Genomic DNA, 19,738 nt, shown 5'->3' on the forward strand with positions numbered 1-19,738 from the left:
GGTGGTGGTGGTGCAGATTAGATTAGATAGGGAAATTGTTCTAATATGCAGAAGCTGATTTATAGTGACATGAAACTTAGAGTGTGATATTTTCTTCCATAAATCGAACCGTCTCATATCTGTGTATTCAACAAAATTTAGATGATCAGGAGAGAGATTGAGTGTAGTTTCAGATATGCTGTAATTTACTAATTAGTGCCATAACCTCCCACAATACTTGATACCGGTTTCTTGAAGTAGAATTCATGTATCTTAAATGAACTTAAAACTGAAATTAGCTTTCAGGGTGGTAGGTGAGATATCAGTTACTTTTCCTTTTTACCCAGAACTTGGTTGCTCTCCAAAGATATCTTCCTTTATATTTAGTAGTGATCAGTTTCTGGCCCAAATATTAGACTAGAGTGTATACATACTCTTTCATGTATTCTCTCCAACTTTGGGATAAGTTTTTAAATCTTTTTGTTTTGAAACCCCAGATTTTACCCTGTTGAGATGTTTTTAAATTGAACTTACTCTTCCTGTTTTGTTTCTTGCAGTTCTTGTCAGCCGTGTGTCTTTATATTGTGGCCACCATTTTTCCAGACTCTTAAAAGGACTCTTGGGAGCTCCTCATCACTACCCTTATAATAGCCAGAAACGGCTGTGAGTGCAAGGCACTTGACCACAGGGGTTGAATGTGTTGTTGCCATGGGAGCAGATAGTCCTATTTATCATGGTTAAAATACATGGTTGTGTTTTTTGGTTTTTGTTTGTTTTTTTTTTTCTAGAAAGGTTACCAAGCCTTGTTTATGAATGGTATTCAGTGCCATTGTTCCTAACAGTTTTATGAAGACACAATACACTGTACTAATTTCAAACAATATAGTTTTTGCACTGACTTTACATGACTTCTGTTACCAGGTTAGTGGAAGAATCTGAAGAATGCTGCTAATATGGCATTTGGTATGAAGATCACGGTAATAACTAGAACTAAGTGAAAATCAGAATTTCATCCTGAGAGAAATTTTCTTCATAAAAGCTGATAGTTTTATTTATTTTGTGGAGCAGGGTTTCTGAAAATATTTTATAGAAATATATCTTCCCAAATGAATTGAAACATTTGAACATTCTCGAAACCCCAAGGAGTTTGTTTATTGAATGATTCATTTCAAATCACTATGTTACATTGCATTTTCCCACTGTGGCCTCATGCCTCCAGGGAGGTTATAGTTCACAAGTCTCCTCCCATGCCATGTCCCACACAGTTTGATCAGAGGAGAAGCTACATTGTATTATGGGAGATGTAATTCATGTCTCCATTCTCTCTAGTGAGTCAGGTTTTTAGAATGAACCCCGGCTCTATTTGTTGTGCACTGCTAGGGAAATGAAATTTCCTATTTTATTGAATAACTTCGAATATTTAGGATGTGTAGAAGAGAAGGTGGTAAACGATCTCTTTACTAGAGAAGCTCTTGGACAATGGAAATGTATCTGGCAAGACCATTTGAGACAGTCATTTTTACCATGGTGTGTCAGTGACCTTGAGAAGTTCGGACTTTACCCTTCCCTGTTATCCAAAAGGCACACTTGTAACGGGGCTGGAGAACTGAGCCACGATGTCGCAGAGGGAATAGTGCCACCTATTGAAGAGCTGATCATCTTAGCTTTTCTTGCAGTTCCTTTTTTGTGAGACTGGTAATTTCTAACTGCTTTAATTTCTAATCTTAAACCTCTTTAACTACAGCACATGGTTAGCTGCTTTACTGTACTCTTGGCTTGAGGCTATACCAATGAGTTTGGGGAATTATAATATGCATGAGGCTGAAAAAGGATTTTTAAGACTTATTTTTTTTCTCCACAGAATTTTTGAATCCACTCAAGATATGAACATGTAGTCTGATTTTGTGCACTTAAAGCATAGTTACAGTGATGTCTCCTCATTTCATGCCATCAAGATGCTGTCATGTGAAAGCTAATGTGGGAATAAGATTATTATTGATTTGATTTTGAGTACTATCAATGTTTAGTTCTGTTGACCTTGTAATCTTTACTAAGCTTCAGCTGGAAAAAGTGAAATACAGTGGTAAGATATTTCAAAATGAATGATTCATGATTTCCATCCAGGGAACGCTGAGAATTGGAACACGAAAGCAAAAAAGGTGAATGAAAAGGTGATTGCCACTTGCTAACATGGACTCTTCAGCATTGCCCCGAATTCATAGACTTTAATTAAAGTGGGTGAAGTTGGTTTAGTTAGTAATTTAATGTAAGAATTCCTGTATGTACTTGTGATATCCAGGCGTGGAAGTAACAGCTATTGAAAACTTTACATTGCGTGTCATTGGGCTCTCAGTGGTTTGTGGCTTTCCTTTCAGTCCATTCCAGAGTGTCTAATGAGGTGTTCAAGGTACAAGACGTGGGTTATGAAAACATTGCTGCTCTGGTTTTAAAATTCCACCACTAAGCAGATTTCAGATTGAATGTATTTTACTTGAAGAACAAAAGTGAGCAAATGACAGATTTGGGGCGTTTCTTTCCTAATTTTTCCTTGCAGCAGACTAAAAGAGAGCATTTGAAGGTTGCTCTTTTTAGTTTACCTGGTTCAGACAGGGAGTGCTATCAAAGCTGATCTAGTTCTGCAGGTAATAGTGTTATCTTCAGAAAACTTTCAGATAACTTTATTAAAATCACTTTAAAGCTGTTGTGTATCTCAGTCAAGCATGGTATGTCTCAGCTGGCCTACGTAGACCTCATTCCAGCCTTTTATATTGTGTTAGGAGAAGAATTAAGTGCCCACTTCTTGTCTGAAGGGAACAAATACAGGGAAAAAGCAATTATGGACTAATTTGGGTTTGAGTTGTCCTAATTTCAGTTGCTTCCCCATTCTAAAATTAAAAGGTGGTCTTGGGTGAAATTGAGACTTGTGGTGTGAAACAGTTTAACTTGATTATTCTTGGAACTTAAATTATACTCTGTAAGGTCAGTTTACGTTGCATCTCCTGCATTGCCTCTGCTTTGTCATCAGGTTCATTCAAGGAGGAAGCTTATCAGTAGATCCAAGGGTTATTGGTTCTGGAAAAGAGAGAAATGCAGTGGAAGAGCAACGAGTATGCAGGGCTATACTGTGCCTTTAAACAAGGACAGTTCTTGTGAGTCAAAAGATTAGTTAGTGTCTTACTCATAAAACCTGTACGTCTGGCAGCAGGGTTTAAAACGAGCTGTTTTTATGAAATAGCATATGTTCTCTTTCCCACACCCCACCCTGGGGCATCATTCTTGTGAAGTGAGACTTAAAGAAGCTTGGTCCTATAGAAAAGTGGGAGGTACAAAAGGGAGAGGCATGTTCTTTCACTTAACCATATAAAGAGAGTGTGAAAGGTGGTGGTTTTTTTTCCTCTTGTCTGTTTTCACCTTGCATCCATTCCATCAACTTACTGCAGATCGCTATGTATAGCATAATTTGCTTCTACTTTATCGGCAGAAAGGGGAGTTACTGGGATATGATACTGTGACCAGACTGCTGCAGAAGTGCTGGAATGCAACCTCTTTTCCACTACTCCCACACCCATTTTCATATATGCCACACTCTAGGAGAACAGGGCTGACTGGGCAGACAGTATTTTCACTTGAGGCTCCTCATTTCCATTAGGAGTTGCTCCAGAGAAGTGAAAGGAGCTGTAGTGGTGCGAGAGTGATTTAAGACATGGGTATGACTCCACACTATGTTACAATTCATTCCTTAAAAATTATTCCAGAAAAGACAGTCTCGCTGGGGCAGCATCTTCACAGTTCCCTTTGCTCCCTCCATACTAAACAAAACTGCTACAGTTTTTGTATCTGATTGTGGAGAACTCCAATTCTTTCTCAAGATGCTGCTCTAAGAATTTTGCCTGATGTGGCTTTAGAAACGAAGAAGCAAAGCAAGCTGGAAGTAAGGGTGATGTTTAGTAGCTAGTAGTTTCTGCTGTGTAAATAAAAGAACATCCGTGAAGCATTTTGCAGAGTTCCTAAAGTCACTTTTCAAGATAAGGGCTCCATTGTGGTAGGCTTTCTGCAGATACTCCTAGGAGAGTGCTCTGCAATGAATATGCCAGGACTGTTGCTTTGCTTTGCTTTGTTTTGTTTTGTTTTTCCCTTATTTCATTTTTAGGTCAACAACAGACATACACAACATTTCACCTTTTCAAAATGCTGCACCTACTAAGTACATTTATCTCTGCAACAGTATTTATGTTCACATTATACTGAGTAATCCTAACACTGGGAAACAAAACAAGTTGCCTTTGGTGTCACACAGAAAGTTAAAGGAGGAGCAGATTCAAACTCATATCTCCTGGGATTTTGGCCCTGTACTTCAGTAGCTCAGTGGGAAGCATGATTTTCTTCTTGATTTCAGAAGTCTTGTTCAGTGTAGTAAATGTGGCTTGTACTTCTTTACTGCTGCTGTTCTGGTTCTGTGCGATATTCTTATCTGGAACAGCAGGTACCCCAAGATGAGAGTTTTGCTGAGAACTGGGAGAACTTTTCCTGATCAATAAATCTGTTTCAGTCCAACCCGCTGATGTTAGTCTGAGAGATTTGTGACTTATTTTTTAGAGTAGGTTGTAAAAGTTGTTTGGTGGTTTTGATGGTGTACTGGAACATGACAGCCCTCTACCGTACTTTGAAGAACTATTAATACAGACAAAAGGAAATTATGCTCATTGGTTCGTGTACATAGCTGCTCTTCTTTAAAAGCTGCTTTTACCTCAAGTTGTGTCTGATGTGCCAGAGCTGTCTGCATCTCTAGTGTTGTATATCTCTGTTTTGTGTAACTGAAGCAATAAGCTTGACCTGTCTTGACATTCCTATCTGTTTCTGGACTGATGCCCTGTTTCTGTCTCTCGTATATTTTTCCCTCTGTTGTATTGTACCAGTTTCTTTCAGTGCTCTGTGATTATCTAGCAGGATAAGGTTTTGGACTGATGCCTAGCTTGTGTCTCTTTGTATTTCTCTCCTTCTCTTTCTTCTGCCCTTTCCCCACCTTTCTTATGCAGGTCTTGTTCAACGGTGTGTTGTTATCCAACGAGATGAAAACGGATTTGGGCTGACAGTCAGCGGAGACAATCCAGTCTTCGTGCAGTCCGTCAAAGAAGGTAAGCAGACTTGCTAAATGTGCTAGCCAGAGAGCAGCCTAGAGGGTTTTCATGTGAATCAAAGAAACATGTGCATGAGCTGGAGGAGAAAACTCCAAATGCCTTCCTCACGGGTGGGATGGCTGTAGTTTTGGAATAATGTGCAGGGACAGAGTGTTGCACTGTTGGGATGCAGTAAATCACCTCCTCAGTGTCTGATGTATTTGGAAACTGACCTCTTGCATCTGAGAAGGAAGTAAATGACTCCTTGAAACGTGGTGCGATTATGGCTTGATGTATCCACTGCAAAATGAGAACAGAACTGCTCTAGTCTAGATACTCAGAGATTTTAATCTGATAGAGACAGGAAGCTTGGGTGAGTGCAGGAAGTAGCTTTGTGTGGAACCACAGAAGTGCTTAAACCATTTTTGCTTTGAATGGTTCTATTGAAATTGGAACGAAATGATTTCTTGCCCCTCTAGATGGAGCAGCCATGCGGGCTGGAGTGCAAACAGGTGATAGAATTATCAAGGTAAGGGCATTCAAATCATCAGAGAAATAGATCCTTTGTATTAAATGAGCTCTTTCCCTGAAAGAATGTCATTAATATGTCTGCTGTGATGTTTGCATTTGCCTGTGGGACAGAGGAATGGTCTAAGTTTCTGTGTTCTGGGGATACCAGAACAGTAACCACTGAAAGCCCGCTGCTGAATGTTAGTTTTGTTGTGGAGATCACTCTTATTTCGGAACTTTATGGGTGAGTTCAGCATTCTACAAGGTTCAAGTATCACATGTACAATAAAAACAGAAGTGGCAGGGGAGAGAAGGAACAGAGAGTTATTAACAATTACCTGTAAATAATTAGTCATCTCGGATTATTGTTTTTTCCCCTAACTGCCCCTGGATTCGTGTTCTCTTTTAGTCCCAAACAACTAAGAAATCAAGTCAGTAACTAAAAGGACTGTCTAAACTGTTGCTGCAAAATGATGGTTGTGCTACAGCAGCTACTGACACAGATAGAGCTAGGATTTCAATTAGACATTTAAATTAATGAATTAAATTAGCTACTCTGATTTTTTTTTTTTCTGCCCAGTCAGAGGTGGATTGCCTTTTTTTTGTTTGGTTTGGTTGCTTGGTTTTCTTTGGTATGTGTGTATAGTTTTCTTTTTGCAGAGCTCTGCTTACCGAGATAAACTGTTAGAAGGATGAATTGTTTATCTGTTAGTGTCTTGAAAGACATAGTAATGGAGATGGAGGGAAAAGAAATATTGTTCCTCATTCTAGTGCTTATTGTGTAGTGTGTGGGTACCTTTTGGTTGGAAATCAGTAGCTAAACACTGTTAACTTTCTCTTCCTCCCTACCCCCAGGTGAATGGCACTCTTGTAACACACTCAAACCATTTGGAGGTGGTAAAGCTGATCAAGTGTAAGTAAAGGCAGGTTACTATTTTTTGTCACTGTGCTCCTTTAAAGCATGAAAGGCATAATTTTGAAGGACCAATGAGCGATTCAGCTATCAGGTGTCAAGGAGGAGGTCTAACCATGCCCTATGCTGAGAGATAAAGGGTGTGTATGAAACAGTGAAGTGGAATTGAGGTAATTTTGACATCTCAGACTTGAGCTGATACATGCTTCTGCAGTTTCTCCTTAGCTTGGTGTTTGAAGTTACCATCAAACTTTGCCTACACATCTTCCCGTCTTTTGATTCCACTTTAAATACCATAGCTATTCAGACACTCTTAATGTAGATTACTGTATGATGCTTGCAAAGTACTGGTGTTTCTAAAGGAAGTACATTCTTGGTTGATTTTCTTGTACAATGAAGAAGGTGGTAGCGGCTCCTTCCACCCTAGCACAGTTTATTTTGTGGCCTGAGCATATGTATACTGTAAATGCAACTTCATAAATGTAACCTGATAGACTAGAAATTGGATTGCGTGCTTTTATTAAGGATGATTATCATGAAAGTTTTTGGATTACCTGAAATTTAAACAGAGATCTCTAAAACAGAGCTGACAGTGCTCTCAGGTTCTCTGGTTTGAAGAACAAATGGGTGAAGAATGGTCTGAGTTTTGTCTCTAGGGAGAAATGGCAACCAGAGAAACAGCAACCATAGGAATCTGCAAGTGTGTCTGAAATGTGAATTGTTCTTGTTCTCCCTGCAGCGGGTTCCTATGTAGCTCTCACTGTTCAGGGGCGCCCACCAGGGTCACCCCAGATTCCATTAGCTGATTCTGAAATGGATCTGGCAGCATTTGGGCATATGTCTCCCATCATGACATCTCTCCATTCGCCTGGCACATCAGGAAATGCAGAAAGGATTACTAGTCCAGTGCTTGTGGGGGTAAGATTTAAAGCTCTCTTTTCAAAGAATCAGAGTAACAGTGGAAGAAATGTAGTCATGGTTGGTTTGTTTTTTTTTTCTTGAATTGTTTTGTGCTTCTTGCACAAATCACAAATTGAAATTGGAATATTTATCCTGCCACCCAGTGGGCATTTAATTACATGGGGAAAAACATTTTGCAAGTAGAAATATCCATCTGAGATAATACAAATACAATTGAGGGGTTTTTCACAAGTTGTCTTTGAGATACAATGTAATTTGCATGATGTGAGTTTATACATTGTCTGGTCCAAGCCAGTCATGCTGTAACTTCTATTAAAAAGTGGATTGTGAAGTGTGCAGACATGTGGCAAAGAAAAGTTGGGAAAGCAAATAAGCAAACACTTCTGGTCTGTCTTTTTTAATGTTGATAGGTATTTTCAAAAGTAGGAAAGAATGCATAGGATAGGATTTAGAAACTTGAATTGCTTCTTGTAGGGCTTTTCGGAGCCCATGTTTAGGAAGTAGATGAAAAGTGGGCATATCCCTTTTCCTTATCTTTCTTCCCATCTGCACGAAAAAACCCGACCCTTAATCTCTCCGTATTTTCTAGGAGGAGAATAATATTGTCCACAACCAGAAGGTGGAGATTCTGAGAAAGATGCTACAGAAAGAGCAGGAGCGGCTGCAGGTACTGGAGTCGCATGAGTTTGAGAGGGGTGGAGGAAAGTATGATGCAAATACAAAGATCAGTTGTTGAATCACTACTTAGCAGCATCTTCAACATTCCCTTGCATAGCTTGTGTTTCAGCTTAGCTTTTCTATGTACCGGCCTAACACCAGAGATCTAGTCACTCTTACTGATCAGCTCTTGAGTTTTTAATCCTTGATAAAGTAAGAAAAAATCTGTGGGAGCTTTCTTAAGTGGAAATGTACATATCCGTCAATCTGATCTAATCCTTTGGCAAGTAAGCATCTTTGACTCTTACTGAGAGATTTCAATAAATCTCTAGGATGTGGTTATTTTCATATGGCACAGGAGAGAGAGGAGAGCTGTATAAAATGAACATTCTGTAGCATCAGCTTGGTAGGTGTGCAGATGTGCTGTTTATTATTTAAAATGTGTAAACGGAATTAAGATTAGTAGGTTGTAGTTCTAAGCTTTGATATTGAGGAGATACTGAGTGAAAGTTCATAAAATTATTTTTCAGTCTCTGCAAGAAGAGTATAGCCGCTCACCCACCACACGACTGCTCAAAGAGATACAGGAAACGAAGAAGCACATTCCTCAGCTGCAAGAGCAGTTGTCCAAAGCCACAGGCTGTACTCAGGTAACAGAATGTGTCAGGCTTCTCTGTGGTGTGTTCGGGGTGAAAATTCTTGGGGGATGATGGTGTTCTGGGCAAGCAGGGGTTCCCTGCCGTGCTCTGCGGTGCTTGTACAGGCAAATTGCACCCTCTAGAGCTGAGACTTGTAATGAGGCTTGCAGAGGCTGTCAAGCAATATAGTGCAATGTCAGTATATGAAGTAGACTTTACAATGGACTTTCAAATCATCTGTGAAAAACTCCTTTTGCAGTAAGTGCAAACTATGATGTGTTTATTAGTCTGTCTGTCAATACAACTTAAAAGAAGCCTGTGAAGTCATTCTTACAGTGGAGAATGAATAACTGGAAGCCTAAAACAGCTTTGCTTTTACTTTAAAAAAAAAAAAAAGTAGGTGTTACTATTTTTCCCCTTTTCCCTCTGCCTATAATGTTATAAGTCCTGAAAACTTGGTGTGATTTTCTGTTGTCTTCTCTCAGAAAAGTGTTGCAGCCTTTTCTAGAGACATGAAGAAAGTGTTATAAATAATGTGAACTATCCGGATTTTGAAACAGCTAATGTTTAAGGATTGTCTCTTGAAATATTCTACTTGCTCTGTGCTGTCTCCCAACTCGCTTTATCTTTTTAGGATGGAGTCTTGTCCTCCAGGTCTGTTTCGGAATCACTGCAGATCAGTGAAGCGGAGGCAGAGAGCGGGGATTGTGTGAGCAAACTGGATTACAGTGGTGACAGCCCCTCCCGACCAAACAGTGACATTGCTGATGTGAGTCTTGCACAGCTCCATGACTTTTTTTGTACGGATTCTTTAAGTTTGTGTTGTCTTGTGTATCATACATATGTACTCTGTCTCAGTAACGCTGTGTATTACTAGGATAGGCTTCTCGGTACACACCAAAAATATTTCCCTGAGGAAGCATACTATATTGGACTTCCATTAGGGACTGGGAAAGAAATAGTGTGGGTTTGGGGTTTTTATCCAGGATTAGATTTTCCTGGCACAATCCCTGTAACCAGGCAAAGAAAGATGGGTGCCAGCATCTTTCTCAGAACTCAGGGATGCCAATTAGAACATCTTTTAAGAGTATGGTGATGTTCCAATTGCGGTAGCTGTGACTCAGATCCAGTCAATGGGCAAGTGGCCATGGAAGTGCGGAAGAGCCTTCCTTCTACCAAGTAAGCTTCAATTATTGCCAACAGTAAAGGCTGTTAGTCTGTTCACTCATTAGTTATCAATCTGTGTGCTCATATGGTCTCCCTGTTGGAGTGCCTTAGGACCTAATCCTTAAGTAAGTCACTATCTGATTAGTGCAGAGGAATTGAGACTCTGTACTTGGCGTTGGCCTAAGTTTGTTGTTTAACTTAAGGATGTGGGAGCTAAATTTATACTAGCAGTTGGAAGTGAAAGGAAGGTGGGTCAGATATACCTCCAAAATGTGAACAAACATGACTCTATTTTGAAACATTCCTTCTCCAACTCCAGATCTGACTAGATATCACTCATGTTTGTATATAATAAATGCAGAACAAAATTCGTAGCTGTCTTACTAATAAACTTAATCTTGTCAGTATCGTGGATGATATTTGATCACTGGAGGTGATTGACACACCAAACATTTGAGCTTTTAAATCCAAAGTGACCCAGAGAAACTTAAGGATTGGGGGTAATAGAAACCTCTTGAAGTTTAACAAGAAGTCCAGAGTTCTACAGCTGGGGTGAAATAACTCCATGCATCAATACAGGCTGGAAACCCACAGCTTGAGTAGTAGCCTAGCTGAAAAGACCTGGGTGTTACTGTGGACACACTGAAGATGAGCTAACAGCACATGCTTTTTGCAAATAAAGCCAAGTGTCTGCTGGGCTACGGGAGAGAGAGGATTGCTAGCAGGTGGAGGGAAGTTACTAGCCCCTTCTGCTGGGCACCGGTGAGACTACACCTGGAATACTGAGCCCATTGCTGGGAACCCCCTCTTCAGAAGGGATGTTGAGAAAAGGGCCTAGTGAGACAGCTAGCAACATGGGTACTACATAAACTGTCAGAAGAGGTGGAGAGAGCAAAGAGAAAGCTAAGGCCAGGTGCACTAGTAGATTTTACAGCTCTGCTGTTATTCAATGTCACTGGCTTTCTTACCAAAACTGCTTCTGCATTCTATTGTTTTTTGGGTTTTTTTGGAAACTCTGCGTGTAGGTCACACGCTTTAGTTTAGTTGTTCATATCTCAGCTGTTTAACAGCTCCCTCTGTGAGAAGGGAGAAGTTTTGGCTGTTGTGGCTGAAAAACTTACTGTGCAGTTCTCATTTTCCTGGATTTGGTGATACTTACCAGAACTGAACTTCCTTCTTTCCCAGAGTCCTCGCAGTGGCTTGAAGGAGCGTATTTATCCAGATGAGAGCCCAGAAAAGACTGAGGTTCAGGATACTGTGAGTACAAAACATAGTGTCACAACAGCAGCTCCTGTAATGGGCCCATTAAAACCTTGCTGTTTTTCCCCCACTTTCTAGACGGAGTATACATAAACTTTGCTTTAGAAAATAAAATGCAATGAAAATTGTGCAGAGAAAGTTAATTAGCTGAGTAAATGTTTATGGAGCTTTAGAAGGCCCATTTAGAAGTGGGAAATATATACTCAGCAGTAAAACAGCTGGACCTAAAATAGGTAGAGCCATTGTACATACTTTATTCCTTGAGTCCAGCAGTAAATAGTCTTTTCTTTAGGATATTTAGTCATTATGAGGCTGGCATTATCAGGGATGACCTCAAGAGTAGGTAAAAGTGGAACATAGCAGAAAGTGCAGACCTGTCTGAACATATTATTATCTTCCTTAGGATGACTTCTGAAGTATTTTTCCCCCTCATCTGCTTGACTTTCCAAAGTCATATTTCTCCATTTGTACTAAGATGGCATTTGTCATATGCCACATGCTTAGCGTGCTTGTGTCTGTAGATGATGCAGTTAGTTTTGAATCATCTGATTTAATGTTTCTGAATGCTTGCAACTTGGGAGAAGCATTCGTAAGGGGATCTTGCAACTGCAAACTTGGACAAGGTTGGGTAAAGACACATGAGTTTCCGTTGAGTTTTGTGAAGGAGAGTAAAAATGATAGTAACATCTCTAACATGGTAAAGAAGGTTTACTGTGCCAAGAGAGTGATAGCACTGTACATTTCTTCCTTCCCTTCCTTCCCCTTCTCTTCCCTCGCTCCCGACTCACCCCAGGATTCCCAGTCCAGTGTTGGAAGTCCTTTATCCCGAGTGGGGCCTCAGATCATTGGAGCAGAGGATGATGACTTTGACACTGAACAGGAGCAGGTGGGAATGACTTTTAGCCTCAGCCACCCCTTTTCCCCCTCGACCAAAATTCTGTTCCTCTGTGCCTAAACTACAAGTGCTCCATGACTTGTTTTTATTGAGCAGTTCTTGTGTGGTGAATTAAAAATTAGAGAATGTGATTCCTGTCATGGCTGATCTTGCCAAATAAAAACATTTGGGAAGTTTATGACAATATGCCATCTTTGATTCTTTCTGTTACTCTTTCTTTTTTCTCCTAAGTTCAAGCTTTCTAGAAATTCATTTACCTTATTTAATTTTCTTTTGCTTATTTCGTTTCTACTAAGTTCTGCATTATTGTCACAGCAGTATAGCTGCCGTGGCTTTTGACATATTTATTCTGAGTTATTTTAGCTGTCCTTTGCTCTGAATTATATTTCATTATATTGTACTCCGTGTTCAAGAGAGTATTTAAAAGAAGTGTTCCTATTGTAAGCTCTTCCTGGGATGTTAGAATGGCATTGCAAAGGTTCTGGAATTGATCAGGTTTTATTTTAATTAAACAAATGAGGAGCTAAGCTGTTGGAACAACGCTTCTTGGTTTTTCTCACAGTAGCTTTCTTGAATAATTCAAATAGTTTCCATGCATCTCTACAGATTAATGGACAATGCAGCTGTTTCCAAAACATTGAGCTCCTGAAATCGCGCCCAGCTCACCTGGCTGTTCTTTTGCATCATGTGGTGTCCCAGTTTGACCCTGCAGCATTGGTAAGATGTTCTGGAATTGTTTCCCTGGCCCAAATTGGTAGTCTTAACCAGAGTGTATCAGGATCTCTTTGTTCTGGTGTAGCGTTGTCAGTGACATGACTGGATCAGCAAGGAAAGAAATGCAGATCCTGTGCAGGCATGCGAGTATTTCAGATAAATGAAGAGAAGCACGAAGAGAACTGTCTCCCTTACATTTAGCTGTTTACAAATAAGTATTTAGCTCTTGAAAGCACTTCCTTCCACCCTAAGGTGATGGGATTAGTTGTCTACCGGGAAGGTCTGATCTCTCTCCCTGGCCCCTGCCTTTCCCTTCTCTGCTGATTACTGGGCAGCCTACCTGAGGTTACCTGAGCAATCTAGATGGCTGAAGGTGGCTAGGAAGAGAGGAAGAGTTTCAATCCAGCAATGCTGAATTCCTTGAAATATTTGAAAGAAAAGTTGGAGTTAGGGGTGTTCCCATGGTGCTTAATTTCTTCCCTTCCTGTTTCCCACAGTTGTGCTACCTTTATGCAGACTTGTACAAGCAGACCAACTCCAAAGAGACTCGGCGTGTCTTCCTTGAGTTTTACCAGTTCTTCTTGGACCGAGCTGCAGTAGGTTCCAGTCATTTCTCTCACTTTCAAGCATATCTAGCAAGTTGACTTTTACCTTTCTCCACTCTCCTGAACTGGAAAAAATTAGAGAGTTAAGTCCTCCAAAATAAAAAGATTTTTGTTTAAATGTTACCAGTGAATATGGCAAAATGAATGGTGTATAGCCTCAGATGTCTGGTAACTGAATAAATCACGGGGAATGTGTTGTCTGATAGGAGAAATAATTTTGTGATATGTAAGCAAGCTCTAGCTGTAATACATTGCCCTTTAGTTAATAATTGCTGCTTATATTGATGTGGCTATTGCAAGGATTGGGAAATTTTATGTGTCTGTTGGAAAGCCTGAGAAACTTCTTTACTGTCATGAATTGCGCTACCAGATAGTGTAGCAGAGGCTTATACCCCATGCTTAGATGAAATGATCCTTGATTAATATAATATGTATTCAGGATGGGAGTCTCCCCCTTAATAGCGTCAGATGTTCAGGTTGTATGATTTCAGCTTTTGAGGGTATTTTCTTGTATTTTGTACTGTGTGTTTTATTGGGGTGGTGTTTGTTGTGTATGTTCTCCCAGCCTTTCTTTTCTTTTGCAGAATCTAAAAGTTCCAGTTCCAGATGAAATCTCCTTAGAACTAGGTAGGGTGCTCTTGCCTTGGGTATCTATTTCTGCAGTTTCTACTGTCTGAGGCAGTCCAAGCAAGTTTCTGAAATGTACTTGGAGTTACTTGAAACATACAGTGTCATGTGTTAGAGGGAGAGACAAATAAATACTACTTATGTTTCTTGGGGAGGGCATAATGCGTGCTCTGATACATGCTTAAGTGGTGGGAAGCATTGGCCACGTTGGCATGTACATTTTTTAGTATGATAGTGGGTGTGACCAAAGCTGCTTACATTTAATGCACTGAAGTTCATATTATCAGCAAGTGAAAGGCAAAAGGGTACTCTTGGATGGGTTAAAGCATACTTGTGAGCGACTTCATTCTAAGGCGGAGAGGACTGTTCTCAAAAGAATAACCTATTAACTTTTCTGACTTACAGACAGAAGAAGGCCAGAACTCCTTCCTGAAGAGCTTCATCGCCAGTTTATACAAACTATGCAAGATAAAGTCGGTCCAGAAGTTCAAAGGAATCTGGAAGATTTCAGGTAACAACAGTTGTCTGTGTAGTTTTCATTTAATTCATACCTGCCCTCAGTCAACATGCCAATACAGGGGAAGTCCAAACTCGAGGGACATAGTAATTCATCTTGGACTGAATAGGAAGATGCCGCTGAAGAGGGCCTCCAGGGTCACCCTGTGACCAATCCTTGAATGTTTTTTGAGACTGTGTTGCAAGTAATCAATTGCAAGATCAGTTTTAGAGCTTGGATTCCTCATTCCTTGAAGGTATTTGAGGCAATTTCAAAATATTGTTACTTAGGTGATGTTATATAAATCCTTCTTACTAATTGTGTTTGTAATCAGCTTAGTCTTTTTTTTTTTTTTTTCTCCTTTTTTCCTTCCCTCTCCCCTTTGGGCATGGAATAATCCACTTTAGAAAGCTGTCATGGGCATATAGTAGAATTTGATAATTAATATGCCCTTTCATGTGGAGTCATAAGAGCTCTGTGCCAGCATGAGACCTTATACCAAGACAAGTGTTCAATAATGGACTTCTTCGTACCTAAAAATATCTCAATTCAAGTATATGCTTCAAATATACAACCTGGGGTGCTGCAAAAAGAGTAACTACTTTTTCTTGACCCTTGCAATGGCTGCCTCTCTTGATAGATATCATACAACTTTACCCCTCCGAAGGCTGTCTTAGCTATGTTTTACAGTGAGTGCAAATGTTATGGAGAAATGTCATGACTTCTCCATTTTCATACTGAAACGAATAATGAAACCTGTTTGACATTCTGAATGTCAAGAGGTTGCTTTTCCTTGTTACAGGTCAGTATTCAATTTCAAGCGATGCTTCCCTCTCCCCGTTTTTCAGGCAGAAACGTAGTATGGGATTGACCCTGGCAGAAGTAGAGCTAACCAGGCTGGATGCAGAAAGAGTTCGTGACCGGAATGCAGTGGAGAAGGAAAGAGCATGTGCAGAACCCATTATTGCTAAAATTGAGGAAGTCTTGTGAGTAACAGCAAGTATGATTGTGGGGGTAAAAAAGGTTCTACCCTGAACCTGACAACAGCAGAGCAAGGAATTAGGAACTAGAAGCAATTTGACATCACTACATTTACATTGCTTCCCTTGTTTGCTATCAACATATGTTTGAGTAATGATAGTCAAAAGTAAGCTAATAGTTAAGTAAAGTCCGTATATCTTTTTAAGGAGGCTACTGTTCGAATAGCAGAGGTAGTGCTTCCGTTGTCGGCTTGTGCATGATTAGATCAGAGTCCTTTTTTTGGGTTGTAGAAACCTAATAGGTTCAGAACCCATTTTTTCTTTTAATGTGAGCTGAATCCAGTTTTCCCGGCTGAACCTTCATTTTTGTTTACTTCCCTGCCAACCCTGCCCCAGGACTTTCTAACATTCTAAAGGACACTTTGAACACAACGGCTGATGCTCTGGGTGGATGTGACTGGGTGTTAATTGTTTTTTGAGTTTCATTTTTAAATTCTTTCTTGTTTTTAGGATGACATCTCAGCCTTTGGAAGAAGACAAGAGGTAATGGAAGTTGTGCGGGCTTAGTCTGTGAAGTAAAAACCCCCCAGCCGGCTCTGTGCTCTGCTGAGCAGACCAAGACAGCCCTCTGCTGGCTGTAGCCACAAACTCTCATTTTCTAAATCCCCTGGCATAATTAATTTGAATTCAGAGCATCAACCTCTTGCTCTCAACCTCTTCTTATTCTGAAGTTTGTTGCCTTTGTTTCAGATCTGAAAAAGTTACTGTCGCTGAGAGTTCATGTTTCTTTTGGTTTTGTTTTGTAGCTGTTTCAATCTGATCTAACATGTATTTTCTGTATGTGCCTTGCCTTGTTCAGTTGGTATACAACCGTCTGGGTAGCTTTTACTATACTCTTTACAGCAACCATATCTTTTACTGTTACTTATTTTTACCATAACTCAAAACTATAATGTGACTTCAAATATGTATTTAGTGTATCATTTTAGGACCTTCTGTGTAATTATCGAAATTCTATCTTTACCTCCTAGGCTGATATGCCTTTTATATACTTCATCTTTTGTTTACAAGAGGACAAATTCTGATATTGGCTGAGTCTTTCCCATTGTCTGCGATAGTTTGTTTCGTATTTAAAAAAAAGATGCCAAGTTCTTTTAATCTAAAAATGGTTAATTTCTCAATAGAACGTTTGCATTTGACAAAATGTATTTTTTCCAATATATTTCTCCTTATCCTCCATCTTCTTTTTTTTTTTTTTTAATATATATTTGGCAGTTCCACAATGCAGTATGTGATTCTTACTTACATGAAACACCTGGGAGTCAAAGTTAAAGAACCTCGGAACCTGGAGCAGAAGCGTGGCCGTATTGGTTTCTTGCCAAAGATCAAGGTAGTAGTGTTGTGACCAGAGTGCATTTGTTTAAAGGTGCCCGGCATGGGTGCTTCGTTAGAATTCGGAATCCACTTTTGCATGACAGATTAGAAGTTGGTATGATTTTACAGTCTTCATTGCTGCATCAAGAGGATCTGGGATTACTGAGCTACACAGAAAACCTGACAGTTGAAACTGAGTTCTACATATCTTTTCAGACAAGTGAATTAGAAATGAGTTGCCTTCTTTCTTCCTTTATCTGTATGCCTGAATTCTAACTGCTTGTTTTTCACAGTTCTAGCCTTATTAAAACTTTGGGTGAGAAATGTTTCATATAATGCAACCTTGAATCACTTGAGGATCTCATTAAGGCTAATCAGGCTGTTGGCCTGTATACTTTAGTTTTCTTCTTGAGAAACTTACCCAAAAACTCATGCTTCATGATGCAGGAAAGCTACTCTTCCTGCCACCCACACTTTCCCAGTTATATAATGAATTTTTCCACCAAAACTCCATCTCTGTGGGTGTGTTCAGTCGTCTCCCACAGTATGGGGGTGTATCTGGTCAAGTAGCTACTTATTTTCATCAGTGTTCCAGCTTCCTTTGAAATGTCAAGACTGTTATGAGCAGTTCTGCACTGACAATGCGAAAAGGTTAGATCAAGCGTTCGCAACCTTTCTGAAGTGGTAAGATAAGTTGTATTTCTCTCTCCCAGATTAGAGTCTGTATGCTTGTGGAGGTTTGGAGTCACAAGATGTTGTGCCTTAGAGAAACAAGGTGCTACTGGTCGCTGTAAATTGGTCTCTTACCCTAGGGAAGAGAGTGGTTTCTAGCTCCTGCTAAGTTGAAAACAGGGTGTGTAAGTTTTTGCTGGTAACAGATGTATCTCTTAAGATGCTGTGGCTCCCTGCTGCTAACCCTGTTACGCACTACTCATAGTTAGTCTGTCCGTAGGCTGTCTTTGCCTGTGATGCTGCAGGATGTTGACCTCTCAATAACTTGTTAGAAATAAAATTCTCTTGTACCGAACTCCTGCAGTTTTAAAGAATTAGTGAATAGCTCAGTGAATAACTGAATTTGAAGAAACGAGTGATCTCTTTGCTTTGCTTTTCTTTTCTTTGTTGTATATTAACTGCAGCAAAGTATCAAGAAAGAGAAAGAAGGAGAGGAAAAAGGAAAGAGAAGAGGCTTTCCCAATATTCTGGGCCCACCAAGGAGACCGAGTCGACATGATAGCAGTGCAAGTATGTCAGACCAGGAATATATGTTCCCTAACTATTAGTTTGAAAGCCAGATAAAGTCTCTTCTGTCTTTTAAAAATCCATGCTAAGAAGACTCAGTAAACTTTTTGTTTTTAAAACATGTTTTTGAAGACACACAAACCTAATTTTGTCCTGAAATGCTTCTTCTCTTCATTGCTGGAAACAGGTAAAAGCTCTTTCAGCGATATAACGGCTCTGTGTTTGTTTAGTTGGCAGAGCCATGGAAATGCAGAAGCCCCGCCATCCAAAGCACCTACCTACAGCGTCTTCTGTTAGCCCAGAGCCACCAGATTCTAGCAAGATGCGCCAGAGTGGGTCCTCCAGTGACGGAACGGATGCACCGTACCCACCTGCCAACCCAATGTCTCCTTTGGCAATGGGTCCGTTTTCCTCTCCAGAGGGAAGCAAGGACAGCGAATCAGGTAGGATGATACTAGCAAAGAGGAATGATTAAAGATTGCGTTGTGAAAGGGATATGCAAAGCACGGTTCTGATGCAACAAACCTGACAAATTAGGAAATGTTTTTATGTCATTAGACATGATCTTCCTTGCCTTAGTCATCTTTTCTGACTTAGTCTCTGGTTCAAATTAGGAAATCTTATGGCCAGAAATTGTTGTTATGTGGGTTCTATCACTGTGGCATTGGATCATCTAACAGGAAAAAAACCAGTCTCAGGTGCCTGCTTTTGTAAGCACAAGTCAGTGTCATCTGGAAACACTTGTCATTGAGATTTTTCTTACCAACCTAGGAATTCGGTTCCTCCAGCTCTAAGCTGAAATGAGGCTGTGAATCAAGAGGCTGTGAAGAGGCTGTGAAGGTCTCTAATGTACTCTAATCTGGTACGGTTCTTGACATTTCGTACTTGTGCTCTGTTTAGGTTTGAAGCAGACTGGAGAAGCTCCACCTGCTAATGACTGTATGGATGGCACACCCCGCACACCTAATAATACCTTTGAATTCCCATCTCCTTTGGAAAACTTGCAGGAGGAGGAGGGAGAATCAGAGAGGTAACTATGGTGCCCTGGTTGCTTGAGCCTTGGAAGAGAGTCGATATGACGATGGCTGCTGAAGCTTAGTCCATAAAACTATTAGTGACATCATTTGTATTAAATGTTATTGGTAGAAGTAGGAAATGCTGGTCTGTCTGCTACTATGGTAGGACTAGGAAACTACGTATCAGGAGGGTGAGGCTGACAGATGGACAAAATGTTCTAGTTAGGAGGTTAGGCCTTTACTCTGAAGTTATGCTGAATGTCTGATTGGCATGAAATTCTTGCATAAGCTTCCCTAATAATTTCTTTCATTCTTTGCAGAATGGTTGACATGGGAACACCAAAGCCTTTTCGCAAGTGAGTATGCTTATAGATGTTTGAACTTCGCTGAATTTGTTTAGATTTTAGTAGGTTATGAAGTAGAATGCAGTAGTGTTCATTGTTCTGAGCCAGTACAATTGTCTGCATGATCTTTCCTTTTCTTAAATAATGCATGTATGAAATGAGACACTAGCAGCCATATATAGGACAGGTGGAGTGAATCATATGCAGATAAGCCCTTTGATCTATGAGTGAAGTATAGTCATAGTTGTATCTACTGATTTGAATTGATGGGTTAGGGAGTTGAGAT

General features: G+C 40.1%; 1 protein-coding gene across 2 annotated transcripts in view; it reads left to right on the forward strand.

Moving 5' to 3' along the window:
* The window catches only part of ARHGEF12 (Rho guanine nucleotide exchange factor 12), a 77,149-nt gene that overhangs the window by 38,178 nt on the left and 19,233 nt on the right, over nucleotides 1–19,738 (forward strand). For both annotated transcript variants that reach the window (XM_050910909.1, XM_050910910.1), the window contains 20 exons: nucleotides 5,016–5,114; nucleotides 5,576–5,625; nucleotides 6,462–6,519; nucleotides 7,259–7,437; nucleotides 8,030–8,107; nucleotides 8,628–8,747; nucleotides 9,370–9,504; nucleotides 11,088–11,159; nucleotides 11,956–12,048; nucleotides 12,664–12,774; nucleotides 13,269–13,367; nucleotides 13,961–14,003; nucleotides 14,409–14,514; nucleotides 15,348–15,485; nucleotides 15,990–16,022; nucleotides 16,755–16,869; nucleotides 17,990–18,095; nucleotides 18,323–18,535; nucleotides 18,993–19,122; nucleotides 19,429–19,464. In XM_050910909.1, the coding sequence (XP_050766866.1) occupies nucleotides 5,016–5,114; nucleotides 5,576–5,625; nucleotides 6,462–6,519; nucleotides 7,259–7,437; nucleotides 8,030–8,107; nucleotides 8,628–8,747; nucleotides 9,370–9,504; nucleotides 11,088–11,159; nucleotides 11,956–12,048; nucleotides 12,664–12,774; nucleotides 13,269–13,367; nucleotides 13,961–14,003; nucleotides 14,409–14,514; nucleotides 15,348–15,485; nucleotides 15,990–16,022; nucleotides 16,755–16,869; nucleotides 17,990–18,095; nucleotides 18,323–18,535; nucleotides 18,993–19,122; nucleotides 19,429–19,464 (2,014 nt within the window). The remainder of the gene's footprint in view (nucleotides 1–5,015; nucleotides 5,115–5,575; nucleotides 5,626–6,461; nucleotides 6,520–7,258; nucleotides 7,438–8,029; nucleotides 8,108–8,627; nucleotides 8,748–9,369; nucleotides 9,505–11,087; nucleotides 11,160–11,955; nucleotides 12,049–12,663; nucleotides 12,775–13,268; nucleotides 13,368–13,960; nucleotides 14,004–14,408; nucleotides 14,515–15,347; nucleotides 15,486–15,989; nucleotides 16,023–16,754; nucleotides 16,870–17,989; nucleotides 18,096–18,322; nucleotides 18,536–18,992; nucleotides 19,123–19,428; nucleotides 19,465–19,738) is intronic.

This window comes from Gymnogyps californianus, chromosome 25 (genome assembly GCF_018139145.2).
Source record: "Gymnogyps californianus isolate 813 chromosome 25, ASM1813914v2, whole genome shotgun sequence".
In the NCBI taxonomy this organism is placed as follows: domain Eukaryota; kingdom Metazoa; phylum Chordata; class Aves; order Accipitriformes; family Cathartidae; genus Gymnogyps; species Gymnogyps californianus.